Source organism: Pempheris klunzingeri, chromosome 22, assembly GCF_042242105.1.
Source record: "Pempheris klunzingeri isolate RE-2024b chromosome 22, fPemKlu1.hap1, whole genome shotgun sequence".
NCBI lineage: Eukaryota > Metazoa > Chordata > Actinopteri > Acropomatiformes > Pempheridae > Pempheris > Pempheris klunzingeri.
In genome coordinates this window covers 2,426,136-2,443,140 of record NC_092033.1, presented here as the reverse complement: position 1 = coordinate 2,443,140, position 17,005 = coordinate 2,426,136, and the positions used below count along the sequence as shown (strand labels likewise).

Sequence of the window (17,005 nt, the reverse complement as noted above, 5' to 3'; positions counted from 1 at the left end):
CGTGTGCATCAGCTCTCTGTGGCCAAGCTGTAGTTTAAGAGGACAAGAACGACGGAGAAGTTGAATATCAAAGACCCACTTACAAAGCAGCCATCAGTCACTAGAAACCTTCAGTTATCATGGATGTCATTTCTACCTCATTGGCAGAAGAGAGGAGCTCGCACAGGACAGGCAGTGTGGGTAGTGATGTGAGAGGCAACTTCAGCAAGGCGACAGGCCGTGAAAAAAACAGCTCCGTCGGGCTTTTAGTCCCACAAAGAAAAGACTTATCTTGTCACCACAACCATCAGAAAATAAAAGCAAAGACAAAGAAATACCTGAGAAGTTGAGACTGTAGAAGCCAGAAGGATGGGACAGGAAGAGAAGAACAGATAGACTGCAGCCTGCAGGAAAGGACAAGAGAGGAGAGGAGAGGAGAGGAGGAAGAGGAGGAAGAGGAGGAAGAGGAGGAAGGGGGGAGGAGGGGTTACCGGTATTCCTGCAGCCATGGCAGACAGTAGTTTTTGTCTCCATCTGTCCTTCCCTGTCACTGTCCCGTCCTCCTGCTTGTCTGGCTGCAAGACAGACGGACAGGTTTCACACACACACACACACACACACACACACACACACACACACACAGGAACCACACTCATGCACAAACATATGTACAATCACGATTATGCCATTTTCTGTCCACTCCACCCAACAGACCCTCTGCTGTCTTCTCATTTACTTTCACCACCTGGTTCAGTAGGAACTGAGCCGTTCGCAGCTACGAACCATAAACTGCCCGTTTCATTTCTATGAACTGTCTGCTAATGTGCTTTAGTGCGGCAAAATGTAATAACACCTGACAAGTTATATGTTCCTCAGTTGTTAAAGATGACACAGAGGGAAAGATTAACACAAAGCAAAGCCCATTAGGACAGAGAATTCTCCACATCCACTGTGTAATTGTATGAAATCAACCATTTAGATTTATTGTAAAGCAGCAAAGAGCTGCTGATGCCCTCAAATTACCCACAACTGATCAAAGTCTTGCCACGAATCTTGACAGATGTACTTAAAAGAAGTCCTTGATATGCAAACATTTTTGTGTTTTTCTGTGAAACCATTCATATCACGATCGCACCACTGCTGGCTCAACGTGTCCATGCACACACTGATCTGTCCTCGTTATCATCTGCTCACAAATTCTCTGTTTTCCACTTCACATCAGCTTCTATATGAAACCGTGAACGCTGACTTCAACGGCCTCCATGTTTACGTCCCATGTGACATCTTTGTTATTGTTCTCTCTGCACATGCAGGTCCAGGAGGGAGAGTTAAAATAATAATGTGAAAGAGCCAGACAAAAAGATCTGATGTGAGCATTAGATCCATATCGATCACTGAGGCTTGCAGTGTGAATGTCGCCTTAGTGTGTACGTTCAGCAGCATGACCTTCCTCATTTTATCCTATTAGACATTTGTGTGAAATCTTGCCATAATGAATGTAGTTGTCACTTGTTTTGTGAGCTCACAGTGACCCTGAGCTCTGACCGCCAAAATCAGCTCATCCTCGAGCCCGAGTGGACATTTGTCCCAAATTTGAAGGAATTCCCTCGAGGCGTTCCTGAGATATCGCACTTACGAGATAACCTGAAAACATGAAAACGCCTCCAGCCACAACTGTCGTCTGCACACAGTCATAAAAACACCAGTGGGATCCTTCAGCTTTCCTACTTTTATCCCCAGATCAGGGGCCTGGACAGCGTGGAGGTGATCCTGCAGCATGTGAGCGAGTCCCTTGCTCACTCAGGCGGTGGCAGGAAGCCATCTGTCCCGGCAGAAAAGTGTATGTCGGCCAACAGGACTCGATGTGATTGACCCAATTTACAGACAGAATCTAGATCATTTCCAGTCATTAGATTATCACACTAATGCCCGGCGCTTTGGAAACCATCCGGATCCATCTGGATCATCAGGAACCATCTGATTCTGCTGTGGAGACTGAGCCAAGTGGAAGAGCTTCACGATCAACTGTTCTTCCCCCTCAGGTTGCATGATGCAATGATGGGATGTTACTGTATAGTGTGTGTTTTACAACCTGATGCTGCACTGTACAGTATCTTTCCATTAGTGCTGCTGACATCTAACATGCACGAGCTGGACAAACAGGTGTTATGCACTTAAATGATCTTCTGTACCTCGTTCTTTTTCTTCTTTTTCTTATTTTTCTGCTTCCTCTGTCTCTTCTGGAGGAGGATGGTCTCATATTTTGGCCTGGGATGTTCCTGAAGGAAAACAGGGGGAGGATCAGGGGAAAGAATCAGATCTGTGTGTGGTGTGTTTACACGTGTGTGTGTGTGTGTGTGTGTGTGTGTGTGTGTGTGGTACGTACCTCGTCCTCCTCGATGCCCGTCAGATCCCAGCTGAAGCTCAAACTAATCTGTCGGCGCTTCCAGTGCTCCAGGAACAGCACGGCTACACAAACACACGAACAAGGCAATTAGCAATTAGCGTTATCCTCACATCAGCCGGACATCTGGACAGCAAATTTCATGATTCATGGTTTGGCGCTGATCCGTCTCCCGATTAAAGCGACGAGTTGCATCACACAAACAGGTGCTGCTTTTTTTTCTGGAGCTTCCAACCAAAGACAACTACAAAGTGGGTAAATGAGGCTGAAAGCTCTGGAAAAAGCTCGTATTTTAGTGGTCAAAATGTAACTTTACGCCTGATTCATTGCTTTGTTTTAGCAATTTTCACTGAAAAATGGTTTAAACTGGTTTATTTATATCTAAAAGCTGTTTTCTCGTTTCGGAAACATGCTGTTCAGCCCAATGTACAGTCACCAAGACCCTCTTGCATGGGCAGCTCACATGAATTAGGGATTATGGACAGAAAAATGGGGCAAAACAAGCAAAAAGCTGCTGATTGTGCATCAGAAAGCGATGAAGAGTTAGACCACAGAGTGTCTATGCTACAAATTGAATCTTTCTAGTCATCAAATGTTATTTTTCAGTGTTTTTTCTGGAGTTGTTTGCAGCTTTCATGTGTGTCATTTCAGCCTGTCGCTCTCAGAAAGACTTGCACTTTCGCTGATGGAGGTCAGAAGAGCAACTTCACTAGCAGCCCACCTGTTCACACACACACACACACACACACACACACAAATATATGCACTCTCGCTCGCACATAACCTCACCCCACAGCGACATGAAGATGGCGAAGAAGACGGTGGCGGGGTTGTCGAAGAGGTGCGAGGCTCTGGCGGTGCCGCAGGCGGTGCTGAGGTGCCAGAAATCACAGGCTCCGTCACACAGAGGACACATGGTGAAATTGAGGCTTTCGTCACACATTTCCTGACTGACGGGGGGAAAGAAAAGCAAGAAGTGAGTCACAGGCGTTGATCTAAAAACACTAATACAATCATTTAAAGTGAAATGAACTGAAGGTCTGTGTTGCCGTCTATGGGCTCAGTAAAAAGAGCCAGAGACGCTCGTGTCTGTTACGTTTAAACATTAGAAATGAATGGAACTTTTAACACATAACCGCGATACGAGCTACTCTGCTTTGACCCTGTTCATAGTCAGTGTGGGCTGAATTATCAACCCTTTGCTTCATGACACACTCACACACACACTGCCAGCAGTACCTTCTGTGTTCCTCCCACACAACCCTGACTAAAGCCGGTTACAGCAGGTATCTGGGCAATCCCCATGTAGTGTGTGAGTGTGTAAGGGTGTGTGTGTGCATTTAAATTAAGGTAGGAAGAAGGTATTTTATCATACATCAGGCTGTCTTTATCCCTTTTTGCACAGTAAATCAACAGAAATGTGAGATTTCACTGTCACAAACCAAGCCGTCGTTGTCGTACCTGGGAATGTTCGTATCCACCGTCGCCACCCCGTAGCCAAACACAATGATCCCCACTATGGAGGCCGGTATCAGCAGCTGAGTGTAAACGCCCAGCCAGGCGAAGTACAGACCGATCTTCTCCCCGAAGTACTTCCTGTGGGGTCAGAGGTCAAAGTGTCAGAGGGTCACGGCAGAGCAGACTGTGGAGAACTGAGCAGCATGCAGCACGGGGGTGAGATTCCTGCTGCTGTGATAGAAATAAAAGACTGCAGTGTGTTAATGTTTCATTTAGGGCTTTTTCAGTCACTTTAATAGCTGCTATCCTACAGTCGGACCTTAAAACTTTAAGGATAACTCCACGATTTTAAAACCTGGGTCTCATTTTTTGGGGGGTTTGAGATGACTGGTAGGTAGTAAAACTCTTAGAATTGGTCCAGTAAACTAGTAGTAGGTTAATCTAAGTCTCTGACACCGTTACAGAAAGGATCCCTACAGAAATAAACTTGTAAGACCCTTTTTTGTTTTTATATAGAAACAGCCATTAGATCACTCTATGCAAACCCACCAGACACCATTGACAAAAACAGTCATTTATAATAAACATGATGCCCTGCAATTCATGGGTAATTGCACTCTTCTGTGACAGTTATCTTGAGCTGCATATTAGCTGAAACAAAAACATTTAGGCTGGATAGAAACTACAGATTACTGGTGTGTTCTCTGCATGTCCGTGCTGTGGATCTGTTACCTGACCAGATCGATGGGCTGGTACTTGTAAAAGGCCGAGTATCTTGCCCACTCCTCATGCAGAATCTGACAACAGACAGGAGAGAGAGAGAGAGAGACAGAGTCAGTGTGGGCGGATGTTGTGATGTGTGGATGTTTACCAGTTAGACAAAGTTGAAAATCAGCAAGCGATCCTCTGGTTGAAGCCAAAGAAGTGCAGTTTGAGCGACACCATCCCAAAGCAAAGAGATTAAATGTAAAAGAGCGGGAAGATGATATTATGAAACCTCTTGATGCTCCACAAATGTCAAGATGATTCGCCAAAATAAATCTGGATTACACTGAGACACTCTTCTTCTTTCAGACAAGTGGGAAGAAAATGTCCAGAATACACGTTTAGTTGTTTATTCTGTACAACATCTGTAGATTTCTCCTGAATTCGCATCTTTAAAAGCCGTTTTCTCTCTCACTCTGAGCCAGAAACCTTTCCAGTCTTATTCCTCTCCTCTAATGTGTCAACAACATGAAACAATCTGGTTTTATCCAGTGTTCAGGACTCTGTTCTGCAAAATGCATGAAAATTAGAGCATATTTAATCAGATAGATTCACCTGTAGTGTCTCGCCTTTCATCACCATGAATTAAATGGAGGAGAAGAAGTTCTTATTCACATTTTCCAGTCATATTCTCACCAGAGTTCACTGTGTGCTGTTGTTTTTCTCTTTGCCAAACTGCAAATACTCTCTGTCTCGCTTCCTCCTTTGAAATTCAAGTCAGTCGGTGAATTTTGTTTTTCTGCCCTGAGTGCAGCTCAGCCTCTGAGAAATGTTTACTGAACTTAGACTCCAATCTGTGACGGTGTTAGACAGATGGGAAGGAGGAAGAATCTCACGAAAGGAGAAAAAAGGAGAAGAGACAGACGAGGATGAAACCATTGTTTAGGAAAGTGGTGGTTCCCTTGTTCGTCAGAAGACAGACTATTCTGCCTTAAAGCATACCAAATGTACCGGAGGGAGGAGAAGAGAAGAGAGAGAGTCAGCCTACCTGTCTGTCACTCTTCTCCTCAAGGTGTCCGATGACCTTGTAGTCACCCTGAGGAGGAGGAGGAGGAGAGGGTGAAAAACACGAGTGCAAAGAAATCTATGAAGGACGACACGCTGACGGTCCCCTGCGGCCCTGCTCTATTATAGAATATAATACAGTGGGTTTCAAAGGCAAAAAAAAAAAAAAATCCATTTTCAGTAAATTGGATATTGTGGTGAAATGAATTAGGGAATTCCAAAGCTCACTTACATCGTGAAGAGGGAAGGCAGAGTCATACACGCCTTTAGCTATCAACGTGCTGATGCCTGGAAAAAACATAGAGAGAGAGAGAAGACATAAGACGACTCCAAATCGTGCACCTGCACCCACTGGAGAGCCGTCGTGATGTCTTAACCTTTACTCGTGCTGAAACTTCAGCAGGATGGAGAGTTTGAAACCAGAAATCCAAAGCGGTGAAGTGACAGAGAAGTTGAGTCACTGGCATTAAGGAGTGAGTTTGCACCAAATGGCTCCAAGATGTGGCGTGAAATAAAGTGGTAGCCATCATAAAAAGAGCACCTGCTGTTATTTATCTTACATCTAGTGCTGCACGCTGCTCTGCTCATTTGATATTTCACTGGTTCCTGAACATGAAATTCTTCCTCTGGGGAGTTCAGGTCCTGCGTCGTGTCCACGGGTGCTTCGGCAGCGTGGTTCTGGACTCCCAAGAACCAAACCAAGGTATTTTTTTGTGTATTCACACTGGAGTCAGAGGCCAGACTCCAGCTGTAGCAGTGTGAGCTGCAGGCTGTAGACCTGCAGCCTTTTAATTCTGTTTTTCAGTGTCAGGCGGACTGGGATTAGGTTACGTATGTCCCGCTTTTAGTCTTTTTAATATGGGAAGTGATGGCCTGACCTGTGAATGTGATGACCTGACACACACACACACACACACACACACACACACACAGCTGGCTTGGTCATCAAAGTAATTAATCAATTAATTATCACTCAAAGGGGACTGGGAACTACGCAGTGATTAGCCCCCACCAACACACATACAAATGCGTGACTGCTCACTCAACCAGCTAGAAACAACCACAACTCCCAGAGGCCCCTGCTTCAATCTGAGCCTGACCCAGGAAGTATGACCCACTTGTGGAGGAGATGGAGGAGGGCGCAGGGAGTGTGTGTGTGTGTGTGACAAAATGTATACACCAATACTGAAGAGGAGGGAGAAAATGGAGGTTAAAGAGATGCAGCTCTTTTTTCTCCCCCCTCTTCCTTCCCTGCAGCTCCATCAGTACCCGCTGGCTGAGACCTTCTGCTGTGATGGGGGAAGCCAACCAGACATATGGTGGAGACACTGGTGGAAAACGAGCCGGGTGTCAGCTTGTTCCTACGTGGGACTGATGGGTCTCATAAATGCAGAGGTAGCTGCTATCTGCATGTCATTAAAATGTTCAGAGCGCTAAATGTCACTGTATTTAGAAAATGTGTCTTAAATGTTGGGCCTGTTTTTCAAGCACGATGAAGTCATAAAAGTATGGTGTATCTGTGTCTTTTATGGCTGGTGTTACCATTTCAATAGACAAAAGTCATTAACAACATGAGCTTTTAGCTGCTAATTATCCAGATGGATAATTCTGCTCATTTTCAAGTTCATACTGTGGAGGTCAGAAAACAGTTTTACATGGTTTAATGTCCATAAAACGTACCAGAGAAAAAAATCAATGGTGGATTGAGAAGGTTTTCAGTGGGATTGCTGAAGGACCAGAGGAGGTCACTTATGACATCATAAAGGGAGCCAAGGGAGTGTGGAGCAGGAGAAGAAGACACATATTTGTGTTGGAACGACATCAAAAAGTGCATTTTTCCACTTTCTAGGAACGAAGAGGATCCCAAAAAACAGACGTTGGTCTCGTCCAGTTAACCAATCGCTGCACTCCTCGTTTGTGCCGACTGCACTCTGCTTCACCTCCCCAATGAACTCCCAGCAGGCATATCAGTATCACCTGCAGTGTATCAAACAGTCCAGTTGGATTTGGGAGTCTGCGGCTAGAGTTATATATCACACCTGCTTCTTCTTTTTAATCTTGAAGAGGAAATACAGGTGTCTTTTTGTCCTATTGTTCCTAAATGCAGCACTTGTTCACCTCATTTGATGCCCTTGCATGAAGCGTTCCCTTTGAATAAAAGCACCAGCTAAATAAATGGAATGTACCTAATGACCACATGTTCTTTTTGACTCAACTTAACCTGCTGCTGGGATTTAAATGTTCCAGGTTTACATTAACTGGCATTTGGACCTGCTCCTGAACCATCTGTTGATTACCATTAGGTATAAGACGGTGATCAGCATCAGGACAAATTCACAGATGAAGCTCACAGTGTTTTTAAGCCAAAATGGCAACGGCCAGACTTTTTGTTCCAGTATTGTGATTCATTACCTCTTTGATCAGGTCTTCTTGGACGCATTTTTAGCAGGTTGTGTTCAAAATTAGACTCAATTACAGACCATCGTACCTCAAAAGAACGGGAGGGGGTGGGCAGAGGAGAATTTCAAATTCCTGCTGCTTGACAACAGAGGTGAATAAAGTCATCTATTATTTGGTGCAGTTTTTTGTGACTAAGCACGACATAATGGAAAAATCATTGACATTTCTCAGATGCTTGTGCCTGCAGCGAGCATATTAGATGACGAACGGGTCCACCTAATGTCATTCATTCTTCACGCTGACCACGTCAGCGTGAAGAATGTGCAGGGCTGCATATGTTCAGTAAACTCCTCTGTCATCCTCACCTATGGTTTGACATGTTCGTACACACACCGTCCGTCTCAGGATCTCATACACCTAAGAAAGACGTGAGAGTATTAGACTGCACGTACAAGCTGGACGGACTTACCACACGACGGAGAGACTGATTCAAATGTGAATGGACTCTTACTATTCGGCCCCTTGTCGCGTTGTCAAAGAATGTGTCTTTAGACGTGATGTTGTACCTGAAAAAAACACAACAAGTGAATAAAAAACTGGACATAAACTTTACGTCTTTGTATATTTATATAGTGAATCATGAATTTGTGTGTCTCACAGGTGGAGTTTGTCCCTGGAGAAGCAGTGTGAGAGACACTTGGTGCGCTCGTGCTCCTGGTGAGGTACTTTGGGCTGGAAAGGCTGGTTCAGTTTCCTCCACACGGTGCTCATACTGGACCCGAAACCACTTTCCTCTTTAAGTTCATAACTCTGATGAAACACACAACACAGAGTTAGTTAAAAACTGTCTAACAGTTCTGGAGAAAAGAGAGAGATTACAAAAATGATCCCTACAAAGGTAGACCCGTAATATCATTTTTGTTTAACCAGAACTAGTCGTTTTAGCACTCAGTTCAAAGCCACCAGATTCTATTGAAAAAAACAGTCATTTTACGCAGGAGTTTCTCGTCCACCACAGACTCAATCGTTAGTTAGTTTTAGTTATTGTGTGACATTGGTGTTTTAAAGACTGAGTGTGGATCCAACACTATATTTATGTCGCACACAATAACACCAACAACCAAACCGCTGCAGGCAGCAGCAGACCAGCCACTCTTGGTAAAATCACTGTTTTTATCAATGGAGTCTGGGTGGTATGAAGAGCACAATATAACAGCTGTTTCTGGTATAAATATCAGTAGTTGTTTCTGTTCTGATTGTCAATTAAATGTTGGTGGCTCTATAAAGGAGGCCCTTTTTTGACACCAAAATATTTACGGGTGACGGCTGAAACATTTTCTGCTATTAAAGTCCATCGTCTGCATCATTAATATGCTGTCTATCTTTAAGAAACCAGAAACAAATAACGTACATGGTCCCAGAAACACAAAAAAAAATGGCCCTGAGATCTCACCGTCTTGGTTGGGACTTTAATCTTGAGAAACTCAGCCTCTCGACACAGTACGGGCCAGGGGGCGTGGATCCGAGTGAAGCTGGGGCCGTGGATCTTCAACTGAGAGCAAACACAACTTCATGTAAAGACAACGTTTACGCATGTGAATGCAGTCAGGAACCTTCGGGAACAGATTAAAAAGTGCACACATTACAAAGAGGGTGCAAGTTAATGCAATATGCATGTTGTAAGTACGTCGTTCCTTCTTCTAATGAATCCCCCAACAAGATGGAAGCCACTTTTACACTGATTTGTGTGTTAAGCACAGACGCCAGCTTTAACAATGAGAAGAATTCAAGTTTGATTACCCATGATACCCTACTACCTGTGTACACACACTTCTTAGCCAAAACTAAAAAGTATTTTTATAACCAAAACTTTAATGTTTTGGTAAATATATTACCAGATTGCTTGTCTGCAACTACCTGCTCACCAGACCATCTGTCTTTGCAACCCAATACAGCTGACTGACGGACTCCAACGCTCCTCAACCCAAGTTAAACCTCTGCACCAGCCGGACCGGCTCAAACACCAGTGTGACCAGCAGCAGATAGATGCAGCCTCTTTCCGCTTTCTTCACGGTTTCGTGGCTGCAGCTTGTTCCTGACAAATTGTTCCTAACATCATCTCCACCAAACAGAAATAATGTATTTACTGTATGTGAAATAAAATCCTGACTCATCCAGCTTGTTCTGCTAATGAATCATGGTGCAATGCCCACACTGTAATTATTATTTAGTATTAAGATGCATTAGCAAAATGTGAAAATTGGCAGCTCCAAATAGCATCAAAAGGTACATGATTGAATTGTAAATATCAGTGCGCTGACAGACCCTCCTCTGGTCCTCTGTAGTTGAGTAAAGTGCAACAGTTTAGCAGAAATACATGAAAACACAACATGTTGATTGTGAACAGCAGTGAAAACTGTTCCCCACGATGGAGCTCAGCTCTGCAGCGTGAGTGAGAGTGTGGCCAGAGATGAAAGAGAGCGTTGCCAGCGGGGGCCGACAGCCAGGTAACCTTACCCTCCTCGGACCCCCATCAGCCTCTGTGAGAGGGGGGGAGTGACAAGAGAAAGGTGGCATGGCAAATGATGGAAACCTGAGACGATTCCCTTTCTCCGCTCTCGACTCCTACTCTCCTGAGATCTTTCACTCCCCCACCCCAGCCTCACATATATTACTGTACCTTCTGCTCCTCGCCAGACACTGTTTCACTGACTGATTGACTGACTGGCTGACTCACTAACTGTCACTCTTGCTCCTCTTATGTTTCATTATCTTCTCCCTCACTCACGTCCACACTGTCCTTTGTAATAAGCAGGGATGCGGTGGAGCGTAAAGCCACCTGGACTGAAATATATTCATTAAAAACACATGCAGGAATATTCATAATGCAAATGTGCAAAATGAATTTTTTGTGTCCCTACTTTGTTCAGTTTGTGGTCTTGTCGGCTGTTTTACTGTTTAGGTTTTTATTTTTGCCCACACGAATCAGTCGCACAGCAGAAAGAGACGTATTTGTCTCAAGGACGATGCTTTAAGTCCACATGGAGGACGGTTGCTGTTGTGGTTGTTATTTCTGCAAGTCCACACACAAAAATCCATATAGTTGTGCTAATATCAGCGATATTTAACACCATTTTTCTGTTTCTTTGCACTAGCCGAGGCATTCTTAAACTAGAAAACAGTTTAGGATGTGGGTAGGGATTGTGTGTGAGCCTATAAGTGGAAATATTGGAGATCCATGTTGTTTGAAGACAGATTACTTTCCATTAAAGAGTAACTATAGTGCCATTAATTAAGTGGAACAGACAACAACTAGCTGTGATGTTGGGTGTGATAATAATAATGATGGATGCCATGTGTCTGCATCCTCCTACTGTACCAAAGTGACACTAACAACGCCCAGAGACAGACAGCTGAACATACATAACGTACAAAATCTAAGTGTGGCAGGGAGTCAGAGCATCTAACTATGGAGCTGCATGTGGTTCAAAGGGATACTTTAGTGGAAAATTAGCAAACTATCCCTTTAAGCAACTGGTGGTAGTATCCAGGGAGTCCACATCATAAAGTGTGGAAGGAGGGTGGGTTTTCATGCCAGGCTCAAGTTGGTCTAAATGTCTCTGTCTCTTTAAATGCAGCAGCTTTCAAATATATTAATGCTGAATTAATCATATAGCAGAACATAATTACAGTTACTACTTATAATCATGGAGGATTACAGCTGCTGAACTGTATCTCACTGCTGGAGCAAGCGGTTCCTCAAATTAGACTACATTTCCCATAAGCCCTGCTGCTTGCCGTTCCTCCATCCCTCTCCCGGAAGAGCATAATAATATTGGAGGCTATTTCTCTGTTGGCCTATCCTCCTCTTCACTATCAGTCACCAGAAACGGTCTTCGTCCTACAAAATGCGACCTGCTGACTCGACATGTAGATTTCCTCTCAGTGCAGCTCCTGTTTGTTCAAGCTGCTGATTTTACCGTCACAAAATTAAGAAATATAATTCTTAAAAATGAGAAATTGAAGTGAATGATTCACAGATGTTATTCTTGAAATGCTGCGGCTGCCTCACTCTTTTACTTCCTCGCTCTCCTCCCTCACTTACTTGTACCCACCTTCCACCAGCATCCATTATATTCCACCCACTTGCTCACATTCATTCCTCAGCTCTCTCTCGCCCCCTTTTTCCCTCCCACCCTCCCTCCCTCCCTCTTCCCCTCCTCACCCTCCCCTTCTTTTCTATCGCTCCATCAAAAAGCAGGGGATATAAATACCTTTCAGCCTGGAGAAGGTTAATTAGTAGAGGGATTTCCAATTAGCTCTTTATCTCTGTGGGGGGGGGGGGGGGGGGGAACTAGGACGCAGCCGGGGGCGTCTATGGAGGAAGGGAGAGTGAGCGAGGAGGGGGGGGCATCGAGTGTGAGACGGGTAGAGGGTGAAGTGGCGAGCAGAGAGGAACCGAGTCGAGAGTTTGGTGGATGGTGACAGAGGGTGAGAGAGAGGGGGGAGGCAAAATGGAGAAACGTAGCATGAAGGGTGGTTATTAGATGAAGTCATTGAATTAGAGCTTAGAGGGGGGTTAGGCTGACATTACAGGATCCCCCCCCCCCACCCACCACCCCCACCAGATCCGCAGGTGGTCGGATGCAGGGATACACCTGGGTACCGTGGCGACCTGCTGCATCACATAAATGAGTGTTGACAAGCTGCATTCATCATAAAACAATCACTAAAACCTGCTGCAGGTTGTTTCTGCCCACAATAATGAATGAATATTGTCACTTTTAATGATGCAGCTCTTGTGTTGTATATCGATGTGTGCAGCAGCTCCAGGTTTCTGCTGCAGAGCTAACTCCAGAGAAGTTCCTATACCACTCTTTTAGGAAAATACACATGTGTTTTTATCAGGACAGGAACCCTGTCTCCCCAGCAAAGTCCAAATACATTTGTGTAAGGTGAATTGGAGTGCGCTCTCTCCAAGTGCATCTTGGGATAGAAATTTTAAACCTGGACCATAATTCTACACACTTTGGGTTTAGATTGATTGGTGAAACTTTTGGAATTGTTCCACTGGATCACCTCCACTAGCAGCCGAAAATGAGCGGCAAACATTAGCCAGGAATGGCGGTTACATCCCTCAGTTCAAAGCCACCAGACTCCATTCACAAAAACAGTAATTCTACATGGGAGTTGGTGGTCTAACGCTGTCTGTGTTTGTATTATTGTGTGACTTTGGTGTTTTATAGGGTTAATTTGGAATCAACACAATATTTGTGCAATAAAGAATAACACAAATAAACTAACCTACTGAGGCAACAGGAGACCAGCCTCTCCCATGTTGCTTTAGGTAAAATTACTGTTTTTGTCAATGGAGTCTGGTGGGTTAGATTAGCGTGATACAACTGCTGTTTCTGGCTAAACAAAAAGGGATCTTTACAGGTTTCTCTCTGTAAGGATCCTTTCTGTAATGTTGTCAGACATTAAGAATGACAATCTGAGCCTGTCAGAGGCAAAAACAAGTTTGCTACCCAGTTCCAAAAGTTTTTATACCTACTAGGCATTTTGTTCCGTAATTTGTCCCAGTGACCACTCATGGCGTTGCAACTAATGAGACCCAATAAGCATTTTCCCTGTAGACCCCCATTATAAGAGAGACCTCCGACTGCAAATAAGATCAATCATTATTATTACTCTTTGTGTTTTGAGTTTTTTAATTCATGGAGCTTCATGGAGAGAACTGGTGAGAGGGGCGAACACTAATGTGCACGTACAGCCGTGCAGGCAGTAAGCAACTGGATGACTGAATTTCTATACACAGCATCAGAACTATTGTGGTAATTGCTCGAAATAGCTTTTCCTCCAAGAGAGAATGGGCACATGCAGCAATTACCAGTGTTGTGATTTGGATATGTTTTGACTCCTCTGCGACAGTGCTGCTGCAGCAGGACTTGAGCGCGCTGAGTGAGCTGTCCTGACGCATGTTAAGCAACCTGTGTGACGACAATCGTCCTCCACCGAAGGGAAGTGTTACCAAACAGATAATCCTGCTCGTTCTGTTTAAGGGCCTGCTCAGAGTGAAGTGCTAAGAAGTCCCAGTCCCACTTCTTAAATTACCATCTTGCTCTCATTTAATTAAAAGTGTTCTGTAAGAGGATGTCCCTAAGAGATCGAAGGTCAGCTCAATAATCCCCAGACACAGTCAACAAGTTGGACATTCAGGCCCCTCTTTGTCAAACAGGTACATTTCACACGTTCATTACAAAAAATACTTTTGGAAATCAGCCTCACAATAAAAAATAGAGAAATGAGTTGCAGTAGATGCCGATTTAAAGGGATAATTTTGGTTTATATCTGCACTTTGACCAATGTGCATTTACAGTTTCATGATCTTTGTTGACCTGCACATCATTCATCCATTCATCCATTCATTCAGTGCCACATTTCCAACCCGCTGTGAGACACAAAGCCAAATGGAGGCGTCTGATTCAGAAGAGCAGCATACTGAAATCTGCTAATATAGGAGATTTGGAGCAAAGTGAAAGTTGAGGTTCATCCACAAACAACCGTAATCCCTCACAAAGTACAACAAACAGGTCAACAGTTAATGCTCCGCTTACTTTTTGACGCTGGTGTTGCAAATTAATCAGAATGCATCAATAACTTTGATTACCTGCACACTTTATGTAACACTTGTCACCACGTGAGCGATTAAACCTACAGTTCTTATCAGACAGCGTTCCTCCTACATCTGCTACACCCCGATGGAAGGAGCGTAATTGTGTTTGTCAGACATTTTGTAAGAGTACCCGTCATGTTTAAATGAAGGATATTGGAATGCGAGTCTTCCTCTTCGTGCCGGCTGCGCTCGGCCGCAGATTCGATCTCTCCCTCTATCAGTGAGATGAGATAAGGAGCTATCAGTCAGTCGGCTAATCTCATCCTGGCTTAGACTCCGCAGCCACACTGTCAACAATCTGATTAATACTAGCCTGCGGCCCTCTCACACTGCCAGCTGGCTGCCGGCCGACACACACACACACACACACACGTCCACGCAGTCACGTGTGTTTAGCAGCACAGGTACGACACACACACACACACACACACCGACTCCTAACACTGTATACGACACAGAAACCACACTGCAATAATGTTCCTGTTTCCCCTACTTAGCATCAGGAACGTTCCTCATAGCTTCTGAAGTAAGCGACACTTTATTTTCCCAAATGATTCCTCTTGGTGTTGCAGCCAAAGAGCAGCAACACTTCATCTGGTAGCAAGTGCAACTTTAACAATAACTACATTTGTAAAACTCTGTGGCAGCGAGCCTGCAGCCTCACTACAAGAACACCGAGCACACTGACTGCATGTTCTGCCAAGCACCTACCACACACACACACACACACACACACACAAAAATGCATGCACAAAACAAAAGCAGGACTGAGCAACACACTCGCACACACACACACACACACAAAAATGCATGCACAAAACAAAAGCAGGACTGAGCAACTCACACACACACACACACACACACACACACTGGTTGCTACGTAACACACAATCAGAGCGAAGCGATTTGTACATGTCAAAACAAAATTACCCGTTTCAGGCTAAATTAGTAAATCGATACAAAGAGGTCAGCACAGCAGCTGTGTTGGCCGCAGCCACTAGAATTAAAGTCTGCCAGCTCACTTGAAACCATCAGGCCCCCGTGTGGACTCCAAAATAAACAGAGTCCCAGTCTTATCTAGAGGTGGAAGAAACAAAACCTCACATGGAAAAGACTGATCGTGATGAGAAACCCGTGTTATATTTAGGAAAATACCATTTAGGTCGATATAAAAGAGGACCGAGCCACTGTGAATGTGATGAATAGAGCTCAGACGTTGTTTCCATGACGTGAGAGGAAGTATTTCCATTTTATGAGAAGATACAACGAGTCCAAGCTCAAAAGCTCGAAGCTGCTGGTGTGATCTGCCGCATGTTCAATATGTTTGATCATGCAGAACACAGGAATGTCTCCTGGTGAGGTTAAACTTTTCCTCTGCTTTACTTTTATTTGATATTTGCCTTTGTAAATTGTGGTTATAATATATTATTTATTGTTCATTTAAGACTCGGCCCTTTGCCCCGTGAGCCTCCAAGCAGCTGGGAGGCCTCTAAACCAGAGCCTCTGTGTGAGGTGACCACAAACAAAAGCAACATAAAGCTCATAAATTAATATCAAACAAGTTTCCCTGGAACATTTGTGTGAAAATAAAGACTTGGAGGATGATTTATGAAGAATTTTGAGTGTAGAATTGAGCTTTCAATTGGATTCGCTGTGGACAAACGGACTTAGAGATGAGAGTGTGATGATATTGTTGATATTGTGGATGATTTTTAAATTTTCTAAACTTGATCTCTATTTTTACATATTTGACCGGTAGCATAGAACAACTATCATTAGCTATTATAGCTGCAATTCAATCTTTTGGGTGTTTGTTTACGCCACTAACAGTCTCAGATTGTTGTTCTAAGTGTCTGACAACATTACAAAAAGGATCCCTTCAGAGATAACGCTGTAAGATCCTTTCTGTGTAATCAGAAACTGTCGCTGTATCTCGCTATTCAAACCCACCAGACTCCACAGTCAAAAACAGTAATTTTACACTGCAGAACACGAGAGTGACGGACAAACTGCGGCCTTCATTGGTTAGTTTGTTTGTGTCGTCATGTGTTACACAAATATTGTGTTGGATCCAAACTCACCCTTTAAAACACAAAAGTCACACAATAACTAACTAATTGAGGCAGCGGTAGACCAGCAACTACTGTGTAAAATTACTGTTTTTGTCAATGGAGTCTGGTGGCTTTGAACCGAGTGATATTACAGCTATTTCTGGTTTAACAAATAGGATCTTACAGGTCTATCTCTGTAGGGATCCTTTCTGTTATGTTGTCACACACTTCAAATAACAGTGACTTGTCTGGGTTTTGACTTACCCC

The 17,005-nt window shown here is 44.0% G+C and overlaps 1 protein-coding gene across 1 annotated transcript in view; it reads right to left on the bottom strand.

Annotated features, from left to right (window-relative positions):
- The window catches only part of ano2b (anoctamin 2b), a 55,189-nt gene that overhangs the window by 27,912 nt on the left and 10,272 nt on the right, over positions 1 to 17,005 (bottom strand). The window contains exons 5-18 of the mRNA XM_070853555.1: positions 9,465 to 9,563; positions 8,670 to 8,821; positions 8,523 to 8,577; positions 8,377 to 8,428; positions 5,844 to 5,899; positions 5,595 to 5,642; positions 4,574 to 4,638; positions 3,845 to 3,979; positions 3,173 to 3,333; positions 2,366 to 2,448; positions 2,172 to 2,258; positions 1,489 to 1,517; positions 1,426 to 1,429; positions 471 to 554 (exon numbers count right to left, since the gene is read on the bottom strand). Of these exons, the coding sequence (XP_070709656.1) occupies positions 471 to 554; positions 1,426 to 1,429; positions 1,489 to 1,517; positions 2,172 to 2,258; positions 2,366 to 2,448; positions 3,173 to 3,333; positions 3,845 to 3,979; positions 4,574 to 4,638; positions 5,595 to 5,642; positions 5,844 to 5,899; positions 8,377 to 8,428; positions 8,523 to 8,577; positions 8,670 to 8,821; positions 9,465 to 9,563 (1,110 nt within the window). The remainder of the gene's footprint in view (positions 1 to 470; positions 555 to 1,425; positions 1,430 to 1,488; positions 1,518 to 2,171; positions 2,259 to 2,365; positions 2,449 to 3,172; positions 3,334 to 3,844; positions 3,980 to 4,573; positions 4,639 to 5,594; positions 5,643 to 5,843; positions 5,900 to 8,376; positions 8,429 to 8,522; positions 8,578 to 8,669; positions 8,822 to 9,464; positions 9,564 to 17,005) is intronic.